This window comes from Eubalaena glacialis, chromosome 3, assembly GCF_028564815.1.
Source record: "Eubalaena glacialis isolate mEubGla1 chromosome 3, mEubGla1.1.hap2.+ XY, whole genome shotgun sequence".
Lineage (NCBI taxonomy): Eukaryota > Metazoa > Chordata > Mammalia > Artiodactyla > Balaenidae > Eubalaena > Eubalaena glacialis.
Genome location: NC_083718.1, coordinates 136,174,094 through 136,187,741, shown reverse-complemented (window position 1 = coordinate 136,187,741; position 13,648 = coordinate 136,174,094). Strand labels below are relative to the sequence as shown.

General features: G+C 43.1%; 1 protein-coding gene across 1 annotated transcript in view; it reads right to left on the bottom strand.

Annotated features, from left to right (window-relative positions):
* WLS (Wnt ligand secretion mediator) overlaps positions 1–13,648 on the bottom strand; it is a 106,221-nt gene that overhangs the window by 39,290 nt on the left and 53,283 nt on the right. Inside the window, exon 3 of the mRNA XM_061184036.1 lies at positions 1,744–1,868. Within this exon, the coding sequence (XP_061040019.1) occupies positions 1,744–1,868 (125 nt within the window). The remainder of the gene's footprint in view (positions 1–1,743; positions 1,869–13,648) is intronic.

Below are 13,648 nucleotides of genomic sequence, written 5' to 3'. Positions count from 1 at the left end.
GAAATCCTGTTAAAACACAGATTCCTTGGTCCTACATGCTGAGATTTTGATTCATAGGTTTGGGGTGTGCCCTGGGAATCTGCATTTCCTACAAGCCACCAGGTGATGCTGACGCTGTTAGTCCTTAGACCACATAGCTCTTTCCATAGCTCTTGTATAGGGAACCTGGGGAGGGAGAATTAACAAACACCAGGTGCCCCAAAGGATGCTTATGTGTAGGGTGCATGGTTTGCCCATGAGAGTTTTAATTTATACCTTTTGTCCTATTGGCCTGACTGGTGAAACGTGTCCCAGACTTGATTTTAAGTGATAAGGTTCATTATCTCATCTGGTCCTTATAAAAATTCCCAGGGCAGGTATTATTATCCCATTTTGCAAAGGAGAAACTGAAGCTTGGACAGATGAAGCAAGCTTGCCTGAGGTCATGCAGTCAGTAAGTGAAACAGCCTGGAAGTGAAGCCAAGTATGTTTTGCTCCAAATCCAGGCCTTTAACTAATGTTCATGAACCTGCCCGGCCCCATCTTACTCCTCTTTGGGGCAGGATGGACAGGGCAGGGGCATGGTACTCAGAGGTTTCAACCTGCCATTCTTACCATTCCACAGGGAGCCCCAACTTTCCAGTTATAGGCAAAAGTGAAGTTAGGAAAGGCCAATGTTAGGAGAAGAGAGGAACTAAATCAGTCAACAGAGCGAGTACTACAAAGTAGCCCAAATCCTTCAGGAGCAACTGACCTGAAGATGTCAAGTGACAAATGACATAATTAGGAATGTGCTTCAGTGCAGGTTGGCCTCTCATGCGTTTCATGCAAAGAAAACAAGACTATTTATGTCTGTGAAGGGACATCAGAGATCACCTAGCTGGTGGTGCTCCTCGTCAACACTCTTGAGGAATGTGAGTAACCACGAGTAACAGTAACTACGGCTCCATTTCAACTTCACAGAGACTTTCAAGGGGGTGAAGGGGGTGGTGAGTGGGGAGGGGGACAGACTCTTGGGGAGGCATGTGTGAGGGCAGCATGTGGCACTGGAAAAGGGCCCCTCACTAATTCTGATTTGGTCCTTATACAGACAAATCCCACTATCCTCTGAGGGTCACTGAGTCCATGCCTGTATTTTAATTCCTGGAGAATCTAAGGCCTTTGTCCAAGAGAAAGTGTCTCCCTACTCTCAATGAAGGATAGTGGCTTTCCTCCCCTTGGTGGTTAAATGAGTCTTCCTGGAAGAACCAAAGAAAGGAGAGTCCTAAAAGTATGTAAGAGAACTGAGAGGTCTCAAAGGAAACTAGATTTCCCCCTCAGGTCCTCTTTTTGTCTGTGGTGTTTGTTCCCCGGGATTGTTAGTCTTCACACCTGCACACTGACTTTGGCAACAGAGCTGCTGATGAAACAGAGAAGCAGACGAATGCATTGAACCAATATGAACAGATCTGTACACCTAAAATTAACTTAGCAATGATCTTCAAACACTTTTTGTTAATATCCAAAGAACCAAGAATTTACTTTTATGGAGGTATTTCAGAGAAACAACTAAATCACTTCAAACAGACATTCCTCCTTCTGTTCTTTCCTCCTTTGCAGGGACATGAAATATCTACATTGCCCTCTTCTAGGACAAAGGACGGTGACTACTAACCTTTGTGGGTCATGCATGCTTAGGAACAAGAAATGTGTCTGAGCAAATGTTCCCACATACCTGGAAACCAAATAAAAAACCCCATCAACTGAGACGTCAAGGTACCCTACCTTGGGGGAGGTGAAGGTACATTTGAGTTTCCGGGGCACTCTCTCATGGGCCATTTCAGTCCACTCAGCAAACATATCATCTCGGTAAGCCAGGGAAACGTCCATGGAAACTTCTGCATTTTCTCCTGCAAGAGAAAGGATGCACAATTCAGAAAGAGCTTCTGGGAAGATACTTTGGAAACAGTTTAAAAATTCTTATAGGCTCTACCATGGAAACCAATAAGACAAAAGAGACGTATCAGTTCCTATCAAATGCCAAACCTGAGGACTTAAAAGTCATAGGATGACTGTCTAAGCTGGACGTTGGGTCCCCTCCCATAACCAACTGCTCTGCCAAGGAGTCAAAGAGCATCCACTTAAATTCCTCCAGAGACGGGGGTCTCACTCTCTCTGAGGCAGTTCAAATGGTCAGATTCCAACTCACGGTCAGCATTCATCCTCCTTAACTTGCACCACTGGTCCTAGGTCTGCCTGTAGGCGTCCCACAGCAGATGAGGTCCTTTTTCCACAAAAGTTCCTTAGGTACTTGAAACCTGCAACTCATCTGCCTGTGTTTCCTCTCCTCTCTGATAAAAATGACAAACTTTTTCAGCCACCCCTCAGAGACATGATTTAAGTACCTTGGGTGCTTTCTTCAGGACACACTCTAGTCTGAAAGCATCCTTTTTAAAATTACCCCCAAGAAGCTCTCAAATATAGGCTCTGTTGCTTCTCAAAACCCCTTCTTCAGAGTATGGACAAAGTTAATATAAGAGGTAACGGGTTTTTCCAAATTAAAGACTTATACACAGACAGGAATATAATAATAAGTTCATAATTGTGCAAAGGAACGTTCACATACACTTCCATATCAATAAGGACCACGAATGGGTTTAACTCACCATAGAACTCATTAAGGAGATTAGAGTAATAAAAACTGCCTCTATCCATTTTGTCTGTTTTATACTCTGTTGAACAAGTTCAAGAACAGAGGAGTCTTAATGGAGGGAAAAAAGCACAGACTACATTTCCAAAATGACCTTGGTGAGCCAGCTCCCACTGGGGTTATGAGACTGGGCTCAGTTCTAGGCTCTGGAACCTGAATATCAGGTCACAAGGGAAACATAAGAATAACTGCTGTCTGGAAAATTAGGGCTGTTCTTTCCACTGACCCAGTGTGGCTTGAAGACAATTTGACAGTGTGGTGAATCCCTGGTTCTCTGAGGAAATCTAGGAAGAGAAGGAAATAATGCAGGAAAGAAGGAATTTGCGGCCATTCTGATATAGACCAAACCTTCATGAACATCAGCACCCGCTCCTTTATTAGTATCATTTAAACCCTCAGTCACTAATAATGAACTATCAGAAAGAGAAAGTAAAAAAAAAAAAAATCCCATTTAAAATCACATCAAAAAGAATAAAATACCTAGGAATAAACTTAACCAAGAAGATAAAAGACCTATACTCTGCAAATAAAAAATACTGATGAAGGAAACTGAAGATGATACAAAGAAATGGAAAGCTCTCCCATGCTCTTGTAGCGGAATAATTAATATTGTTAAAATGGCCATGCTACCCAGAGCTATCTACAGATTTAATGCAGTCCGTATGAAAATACCCATGACCTTTTTCACAGAACTAAAACAAATAATCCTAAAATTTATATGGAACCATAAAAGACCCAGAATTGCCAAAGCAATCTTGAGAAAAAAAGAATAAAGCTGGCGGTGTCACCTTCCCAGATTTCAGACTATACCACAAAGCTATAGTAATCAAAACAGCATGGTACTGGCACAAAAACAGACACATAGATCAATGGAACAGAATAGTGAGCCCAGAAATAAACCCATACACCTGTGGTCAATTAATCTATGAGAAAGGAAGCAAGAATATACAATGGAGAAAAGATAGTCACTTTAATAAGTAGTGCTGGGGAAACTGGACCGCTACATGTAAAAGAATGAGATTACAACATTTCCTCACACCATATACAAAAATAAACTCAAAATTGATTAAAGACCTAAATGTAGAACATGATACCATAAAGAAGATAACATAGGCAGAAGACTCTTTGACATAAATCACAGCAATATTTTTTTGGATCTGTCCCCTAAGGCAAAAGAAATAAAAGCAAAAATAAACAAATGGGACCTAATTAAACTTAAAAGTTTTTGCATGCAAAGGAAAGCAATGATAAAACAAAAAGACAGCCTACAGAATGGGAGAAAATATGTGCAAATGATGCAACTGACAAGGGATTAATATCCAAAATATACAAACAGCTCATACAACTCAATATCAAAAAAACAAACAATCCAGTCAAAAAATGGGCAGAAGACTTGAATAGACATTTTTCCAAAGAAGATATACAGATGGCCAACAGGCACATGAAAAGATGCTCAACATTTCTAATATTAGAGAAATGCAAGTCAAAGCACAGTGAGATATTACCTCACACCCATCAGAATGGCTACCATCAAAAAGTCTACAAATAACAAGTGTTGGTGAGGATGTAGAGAAAAAAGAAACCTGTACACTGTTGGTGGGAATGTAAATTGGTGCAGCCATTACAGAAAACAGTATGGAGGTTCCTCAAAAAACTAAAAATAGAACTACCATACGATCCAGCAATTCCACTCCTGGGTATATATCCAGAAAAAATGAAAACACTAATTCGAAAAGATACATGCACCCTAATGTTCATAGCAGCACTATTTTCAGTAGCCAAGATATGGAAGCAATCCAAGTGTCCACCAACAGACAAATGGATAAAGAAGATGTGGTATAAATATATATATATAAATATACATATATAAATACACATACACACACATAAGCACACACAATGGAATATTACTCAGCCATAAAAAAGAATGAAGTTCTGCCATTTGCAGCTATGTGAATGGACCTAGAGAATATTATGCTTTGCTTATGTCAGAGAAAGACAAATACTATATGATATCACTTATATGTGGAATCTAAAAAATAATACAAACGAATGTATATAGCAAAACAGAAACAGATATAGAAAACAAACTAGTGGTTACCTGCAGGGAGAGGGAAGGGGTGAGTGGCATGTAAGGGGTATGAGATTAAGAAATACAAACTGCTATGTATAAAATAGAAAAACAACAAGGATATATTGTATAGCATAGGGGATTATAGCCATTATTTTATAATAACTGTTAATAGAGTATAATCTGTAAAAAAAAAAAAAAAAAAAAAAAAAACCTGAATCTCTATGCTGTATATTTGAAACTAATATAATACTGTAAATTAACTATACTTCAATGAAAAAATAACTAAAGATAATAAATCTCAGTCAAACATGGTGAATTGGCTACTTATGTTTTCCTCCTCTCACTCCTGAAACTCCACAAAAAAACCAAACAAACAAACAAAAAAACAGTAAAAGAACACAAAGGATATTAAATCACAAGGGGAAAAAAAATGGTAGTGACATGAGCAAACCAGAGACTGCAACAATTTTTTCAAAGATGAAAAACAGATGGAGTAGGATTTCCTGACAGCCACAGAGATGGGCACAGCCAAAACTCCACAGAAGGGATATTTTGGAAAAGTGAGCCAACATGTCCAATGGACCCCCAAGCCACTTAGAACTGGAAAGCACCAGGTGTTGCATAAGACAGAAGAGGCAAGATGTTGACAACAGGGTAGCGGGGTCAAACTCTGTACACAGAATCGCTGGAACCCCAGTTCTCATCCATCTTCCCATCTCCACATAGTCCAGGAGACTCTGGACTTGAGGACACCAGGCTGTGCAGAGACCCAGGGCTGAGAATGGATAATAAGAGTCTGTATAAGAAACTGTGGGACGCCTGGCTTGGCAGAAGCAATGCTCAGAGTTTGTATATCCTCTTGGTTAGGAACCAGAATGGCTACAACTGTTAGTCACTTGGCAGCCTCAGTGGTCCAAAGAAAGAACTGAGCAGAGCTCCCATCTGTGAGTTGAATATTAGGCACCAGGGTACCTCCTTTTCATTTCTAACATTGTGATTAGGAATTGGGACTTTCAACTCTGTCTCTTTCAACTCTGTCTGAAAGGTATAAAGGAAGTTATCAATTCTCATATTGCGCTCCTTGGAGGACCAGGGTTCAGAGCAGCACTGGCCTTAGACACAACACAGCAGGAGGGGCCCTGAATCTGGGCGCCACACTTTTAAAGGGTCCCGCTCTGTCTGGCCCTCTTCCAGCTGTTCTCTTCCTCTCCAGATGAGAAGACCCTGAATTGAAGAGGACATGTCCATCAAGAGCCTAACCCCTCCCCCAGTTTTTAGAACATGGTCCAGGAACTCAGGACCCCAGAATACGTACCCAGACAGCTCTGAGCCTACTTCCACATCGTGGGACTGTGGGGGACCTCTTCCCCAGATCTGGCCTCCCAGAGGGAACTACACAACTACTTGTGCACCCTTGGGCTCAGGAGTGCTCAAAGGGCTGCTCTTTGGAGGAGGATACGGACAGAGATTGAGCTTGGAGGGTGGGGTGTCCACACAGAAACACACTCTTTGTATGGGATAGAGCCAGGGGTGGGAAGAAAAGACATCTAGAAGCCCACACTCCCTGGTCCATCACATTTTTGGCACAGAATTCCAAGGCATCCAAGAATCTTAAATTCAAATCCAGACTTCCAGTGTATTACAAAAGTAAATTTGTTACAATTGGATGATAAGACTTATTTGGCTTAACAATTTGCTAAGCCAAGTTTATCACTTTAAAATATTTAGACATGTGGCAGCCATGCCTTCATAGGTACTCTTGCCTTGTGCCCCAAAAGTGTTAGGAGTGGGCCTGGTACAGAGCAGGTGACTCAGGGAGAGAAAGGGCCAGACAGACTGGCCTCCTGGCCTGCTCCCTGCTTTAAAAGTTATTGCCACCTGTTGGGAATCCCCAGACTGTTTTAAAATATGCTGTTAAAAACAAACAAAAATTTTAAACACTGTTTTCATGTACAGTTACTCTGTGTTAGGCCCTCGTGACTTCCGTGCTTTCATTTAAATGACCTCATGGAACAACTTATGAAGTGGGCATGGATATTTCCTTTTGATTAGTGAATAAACCGAGGTCCTCAGATAGGAAGCGACTTGCCTGAAGTTGTATTATTGTTGGTAACATGAGAAAGAGAAGTATTTGAAACTGTCTTAAAAGACAACCATCTTTTTTGTATGGCTTAAAGAAAACTGGGTAACTTGTGATGAAAGAAGCCCCTCAAACTAGTCACAAAATATGAATAGGTAGGTCTTTAATAAAAGCAGTCTCCGCGTGTACACTGTCCCCTTCGGTCCTCACACCCATCCTATAAAGAAGAGGTTAGTTATATAAATTGTCCAAGAGTACATGGCTAGTAATTGCAGAGCTGGGCCTTAAACCTCAGTCCGGATCACCCCAGACCCCACCACCCTCTGTTACCTTTGTTGGTAGCAACAGAATTCAAAAGAAACTTAACAGTTGAATCAAACACACTGCGGGCAGAGACCACTCAACTCTGACCAAACACAACTTTCTACAGGAGAGAAACACAGCACTACTTCAGAAAACCGACTGGAGGAGTGTGATGCGACCCCCCCCCCAGCGTGGAGTTGGAAGCCTGGGCACGCTTGTGCTCATGTTGTGGATCTGGCCCTAACTAGGTGTGTAGTCAGGGACAGGAGTGAGCCCCGTGGACTGGGGGCAGCTGCTTTCAGCTCCAGCCATCATCGTAAGGCAGCACAGGTCTTCCGACCAGACCTGCTGCTTCTTTCAAGAGAAGCCAGAAATTCCGATGGTTATACAACATCTCTCAATCTTTAAATGTCAATAACCAATTCGCTAAAAATAAAAGGAAACAAAATCTCTGCGCAGGTCAGCTAATAAGACATCAGGCAAGCCGTGTCATTCTTTGGGGGGACACTTTTCATACTCCCCCCACACCACCGTTCTTTTCTTTCCATTTCAGCATTAGGCGAAGTTCTTTCCAAAGCTTTCTATTTTGGTTCATGAACTTTACCACATGCTCTGCCTAATCCTCACACATCACCTCCTTCCTTCCTTTGCCATCTGGGGGCAGGTGTTATCATTCCTGTTTGTGAGGCAGAGAAGACAAGACTCGGAAAGCTTTACCCCTAGAAACATCAGATGCTCAAGATTCTAGAGTTTCATGGCGTATAGTTCTTACAGAAACCACAGGGAGAATGGTCGGTTCAAGTGGCCCTCGAGCCTTCCCTGGCTGGACTCTGTGAACTCCCCTACCCACCCTGCCATGAACATTCAGGTTCCTTACCCTGTTGGAATAGGACTTGCCTCCTAGGATTCTGTGATCATTAAATTAGTTACTACCTGAAAAATCCTTAGAATAGTGCAGAAAGCATGAAGCGTTAGTTATTGTTTTTATCATTTTATTAGGGAAGTGAAAGTCAGTCTTATACTTACTTTAATTCAAAATAATTACCGGCTTTCAGGGACATGGAACCTCCCACTATGAACCCGTATCCAAACCTGGAACACAAAACTTAGAAAAAGGAAAACACTGGGCAGAGAAACGCAGCAAAGCTCTGAAGTCAGCCACCAGAATCACTTTCTCTTCTGTCTCCAGTGGACTCGGAAACAAAGTTCAGCTTTAATGACTATGTTGCATGTAATAAAACACTGGTCTCATGACACCCCTCCCCTCCCCACAGAGATAATGAAAGTAAAGCATCCAATTTGAACTCCCTGGGAGAATGGCAGGAAGGCCAAGGCTACCTCTGGCACCTGGAGAACCTTCCCTATAAAACAAGGACGCTGGTTATACCAGTTCCATGGGGTAAAGTTGTGAAGTATCAGCATAGGGCATTTATAGATTTGAAATGCATGGTTTTCCACACCTAAACGAGACCAGCAGCTTTGCTATCCTGTGGGTTGTCGGAGCCTCGCGTTTCTCAAATGGCTTTGGAGACACATTTTGGTTGCAGGGAAAATCCATTCTCAATACCGGGAAGGGAGGTGTGGAAAGGCACACTGGGTATTTCCACCCTGTTATGGGAGCAGTGCTCTGATGTGAGGAACCTGCACTCCAGGGTTCCGGAGGAGCAGACCCAGACTGCAGAGTATCATTACAAGCAGAAAGATCTGTGCCTTTCCATATTGGGAAGTGTAGACCAATCGTATCCTTAAGAAGCATTTATCTCTGTATGAGTTAAAACGCCCTGCCCTTCATGAGAAAAGTGTTTGCCAATCAGTTTTCTGAAGACAAGTGGAAGGCCGGAGAGGTGAGCAAGTCCTTAGCATAAGCCAAAAATGGTGGGGGGGGGGGGGGGACACATAGCTAGGAAAACAGTGTGAGCACCTCAAGAAACCTAGGGCAGCTGCTTAATGTAAGAATAGCCCCTGGGAGGAGGGGCTAAAGTGATGAAAGATGAGCTTTCCTTGAGGAAAAAGAAAGAAAGTAATCAAAATGCTTCTTACTTACACTTTTAGAAACAGGTATTTGCCAGCCAGGATAGTACAAAGAGTTTGGAGGCCAAACAGATCTGCTTTTCAATTTAATCTTTATGTCTTCCTAGCTAAGAGACCTGAAATGTCTTAGTTTCCACCTCTGCAATATAGAAATAGTGGGACCTACTTCCCAAGGCTGTTGACAGGACCACTTGGCATATAGGTACTTAAAAATACTCACTCCCTTTCCATCCAGTCCTAGGATGGTTATGTTATATTATTGATCATTTAACTGGAAATAAAGGGGAAAAGGGGGAGGACAAGTTACATTAAGAGTCAATAAAGAATTATTTTATGGTTGTCAAAAGCTTTTCAGTTCCCTGAGAAACCTTGATTTCCCTGGGCCCTTGTTCTGGGAAAAAACTAAAGAGATTTCAAAATGCTCACATGCATTCCCACGTTACATAGGGGAGCTGCCAGTCACCAGGTTTGTTTGGGTAACCTCAGAAGGAGGCCGCGCAGACCAGCCTCCTCCCAGCCTCCTGCAGACATATAATCTGGGGTTATTTATGCCAGCATTCCTACCCTGATCAAAAACTCCCTGACCTGGCTTGTATTTTCTTGACGTTTTCAATTAAGGAAATAAAACCAACCCTGTCCTATATCCACGGTTAGGTCTGGCAAAAATGGACTCAGCTAATTATAAATTTGGTCTCAGCTGTTTTCTTAAGATGCCCTACAGGCCTGGGTGTAAGCAGTTATAAAATGAATGAGTACAATTATTTCGCAAACCAGCCTAACAGTTTAGTTTACACCACCTCTCTCATTTTTCCCCCATCACGTCAAGCATTTGCGTTGTGGAGAAATATTTTCCACATGTAGGAAGACATTTTTCTAAGCATCATCAGAATGATCCCTTGCTATATTCTGAAGCAGTATCTCCTAATTGAAGTAAGCTGTCTATGAAACATGACTAGGGCATGAGGGAATGTTCCTCACATCAGGCCCTTTGCACTTAGAAAACATCCACTCACGCTTATTGCACCCTACTGGACTGCTTAAAGGCTATACATTTGGAAAAGTAGATGGGGCATCGAATGTTTTGTAAACAAATGAATCTGCAGGACCACAGAATATAGAAAAAATACATCCTGGTGTTCACTGGGTTGTAGAGTAGCTCTTTCCCCTTCCAACTCAGCTCACTTGCCCTGAGGGGTCTCATCTGCTCTTGGGACACCAGCCACCTCTCAAGTTCAGATTCCCCTCCTAAGTTTCAAATCTGCACGTTCACTACCCACTGGGTGGCTTTATTTCTGTGGTTCAGAAAAGAAAGCCAAACCACCAAATCTGGTCAATTCTCTCAGCTCATCAAGTCTTGCAGATTTATCCCCATCTCTCTCCTCACCACCACTCCCCGTGTTCAAGGCCACCATCATCTCAGGTCTAGATGATGCAAACACATGCCCCATGCCTGTGTTTCACACTGTAGCCAGATAGATGATTTCTGAGATACTTTCAATGTCTTTACATTACCCTCAGTCTAATGTTGAAACTCCTTAAATGGCATAAGAGACTAAGATCTGACTCTTGGTCAGCATCCCAGGGTCTCATCTCGCAAACCCTTCCCTATTCCTGCCCCCCTAGACTAGTCACCTTAGCCCGCCATCCTGCCTCCAGCCTGGAAGATGGGTAAGAGTTCAGGCTCTGGAGAGAGGCAGCCTGGAATCACGGCCCACCTTGGCCACTCGGTGGCCAAGTAGGCAAGGTGTGCAACAGTAGGCAAACCACTGAACTTCTCTCTCTATAAAAGGGGGATAACAGTATGCGCATCTCCTATGGCTGTGAGGACTAAATGTGCTAATCACTCAGCACAGCCCTGGCATACAGTAAGCACTCAGTAAATGCTGACTGCTTTTTTAAGTCTGCTACTCAAGGTTACCTACACTTACTGCACTTGGGGTCCCTGCTTGCACACCAGGTTTTTAATAGGTGCCCCCTTTGAGAGGATGAATTACAAAAGAGCTTCTTTGCCTCTGGGCTGCAGACAGTACTCTGCAGATAGTGCCTGGCATTCCCACTCAGGCCAGAACAACTCCTGCTCATCTTCTAGAATTCTACAGATTCATTCCCACCTTCCCTCACCCACTAAAATGGATGAAGTGCCCCTCCCTCTTGCTCGCACAGTACCCTGTGTGTCCAGCACTGTAACACGTATCCTACTGCAGTTCAACTACCTGACTACGTACCTGTATCTCTTTCCCTACCCACCTCCCACTTAGACTGAGAGGTTCCTGAAAGCCAGGGACTACCTCAGTCTTGCTCACAGCTATATCACCCATGTCTTTACAAAACAGATAGTCATTAAGTATTTGCCAAATTAATGAATATCATTCTTCCTTCTCCAAATATTCCTACAATCCAAAATTCCCTCCGTCACTCCATCACCTCTATAACAAACGTGTGTAGTCTATAGTTTGCTCTGTTTTGGTGGCATTCACTTTCTTTTCCCCACTACCTGCTTCCCTTCTCCCACACCCCACCACCCCACACACACACGCTCAGAAAAAAGGATGTTCCTCAAATTTGGCCAAGGGTCCCATCAAGAAGCAACATGCCTGTTCCCGGGACTGGGTGGAAGGGGAGTGAGCCTGAGGGAGGCACCGTCTCCTTCCTCCCGCTCCATCTGCATTATAATATGGGGTTGCAGTAGTGTTCTGCTTGAGACGACTAGTAGGGGTAAAGGAGGAGAAAGGATGTAGCCACAGGGACCAGAAACCAAATAGTTCTCTGACCTGTTCTAGAGTTTAAGGTTTAAGTAAAGGAATAAAAAGATGGGTCTTTGAGGTGTGTGTCATGCCTGCCCAAGTCTACAGGGATAAGAGAATAGATGGAACTACTGGCAAGAGACTTCAGAGAAGAAAAACTGTACAGCACCCATTTGGGTATAACACGTCAGGTCTCTGGTAATCTACTCAAGCCTATTTTTCCAGGACAGAAAAGAAGCCCATCAGGAACTCATAACAGGAAGTCATAACAGCTGGTGTGGCCACCAAGATGGAATAATATACCTCTGAAACCTCTAATTCTAAATCGACCATCCAATCCAATTCATTTTTTCCTCCACCAAATATGTTTAAGCACCTACTAGTTTCTATGCACAATAGTGGGGATGAAAAAGACATACGAGGCAAAGTCATTGCCCTCGATTGTTCACAGTAAGGTGCGGATGGCAGGCATATACAAAAATAAGTATTATCTCATGTGGGTAGTACATCTAAAGTAGTTATATACAGTCAGTCCTCTATATACAGATGCAGAAGCTGCAGATATACAAGGCTGACTGTACTGCACCATTTTATATAAAGGACTTGGGTGTCCATGAATTTTGATATTCAGGTGGATCCTGTAACCAATTCCCCAGGGATATCGAGGGATGACTGTAGTCAGCACAAAGATGTCAAGAGTGCTAGGTAGGGGGGCAAGAAATGCAGCATAGAACACACGATCTTCTAGATTATCTCATCTAGAAGAGATGATGTTTAACTGTGAATCACAGGATGAGTAAGAGTTCACTAGGTAAGGAAGCAGGAGAAGAAATTATAGGCAGAGGGAGCCGCATGCCTAAAGAGTCATGGAAGCAAAAAATAGGACAGTGTAGTCAGAGAAATCAACTAATTCAATACGGCAGGGAATGGGAAAAGGAGTGGAGAAAACAGACAAGGTTGAGGAGGAAGGATTTTCTGACAAAGAGAAGAAACATGCTCTGAACGCTGCATTTTATTTATTTATTTATTTTAATATTTTACTTATTTTTTTTTTTTGGCTGGGTTGAGTCTTCCTTGCTGCGCGCAGACTTTCTCTAGTTGTGGCGAGTGGGGGCTACTCTTCATTGCCGTGCGCGGGCTTCTCATTGCGGTGGCTTCTCTTGTTGCAGAGCACGGGCTCTAGGCGTGCGGGCTTCAGTAGTTGTGGCTCGTGGGCTCTAGAGCGCAGGCTCAGTAGTTGTGGCGCACGGGCTTAGTTGCTCCGCGGCATGTGGGAACTTCCCGGACCAGGGATCAAACCTGTGTCCCCTGCAATGGCAGGCAGATTCTTAACCACTGTGCCATCAGAGAAGTCCCAGCATTTTCTTTAGAAGGACGTTTAAGCAAAGAGATCTGGCAGCTGTGTGAAAGGCAGAGTGGGATAAGGTGGGGGAAGAGGTAGAGAGATCTAGAAGAAACTGTGGCCCACTGCGCTTACACAGTTTTCAGCATGTTTAAGATTATTTCATCTCATAGTAAAGATCACCAGAAGGACCTTCCCCATTTTCCAAGGAATTTGAACTCAACAATGAACCAATCTTTTCCTAAAAAAGCTAGAGAAATCAGAACCATCCAAGCTGGCAAGTGTTAAAACACTGGAGAGCAAATGTGGCAACACTGCTCTTTCCTATTTGACCATAATCAACATAAATGTGGAGTGAAAACAAACTTGACAGCCAAGGGAGGGAAACACACAGTGGGTTTCTTTG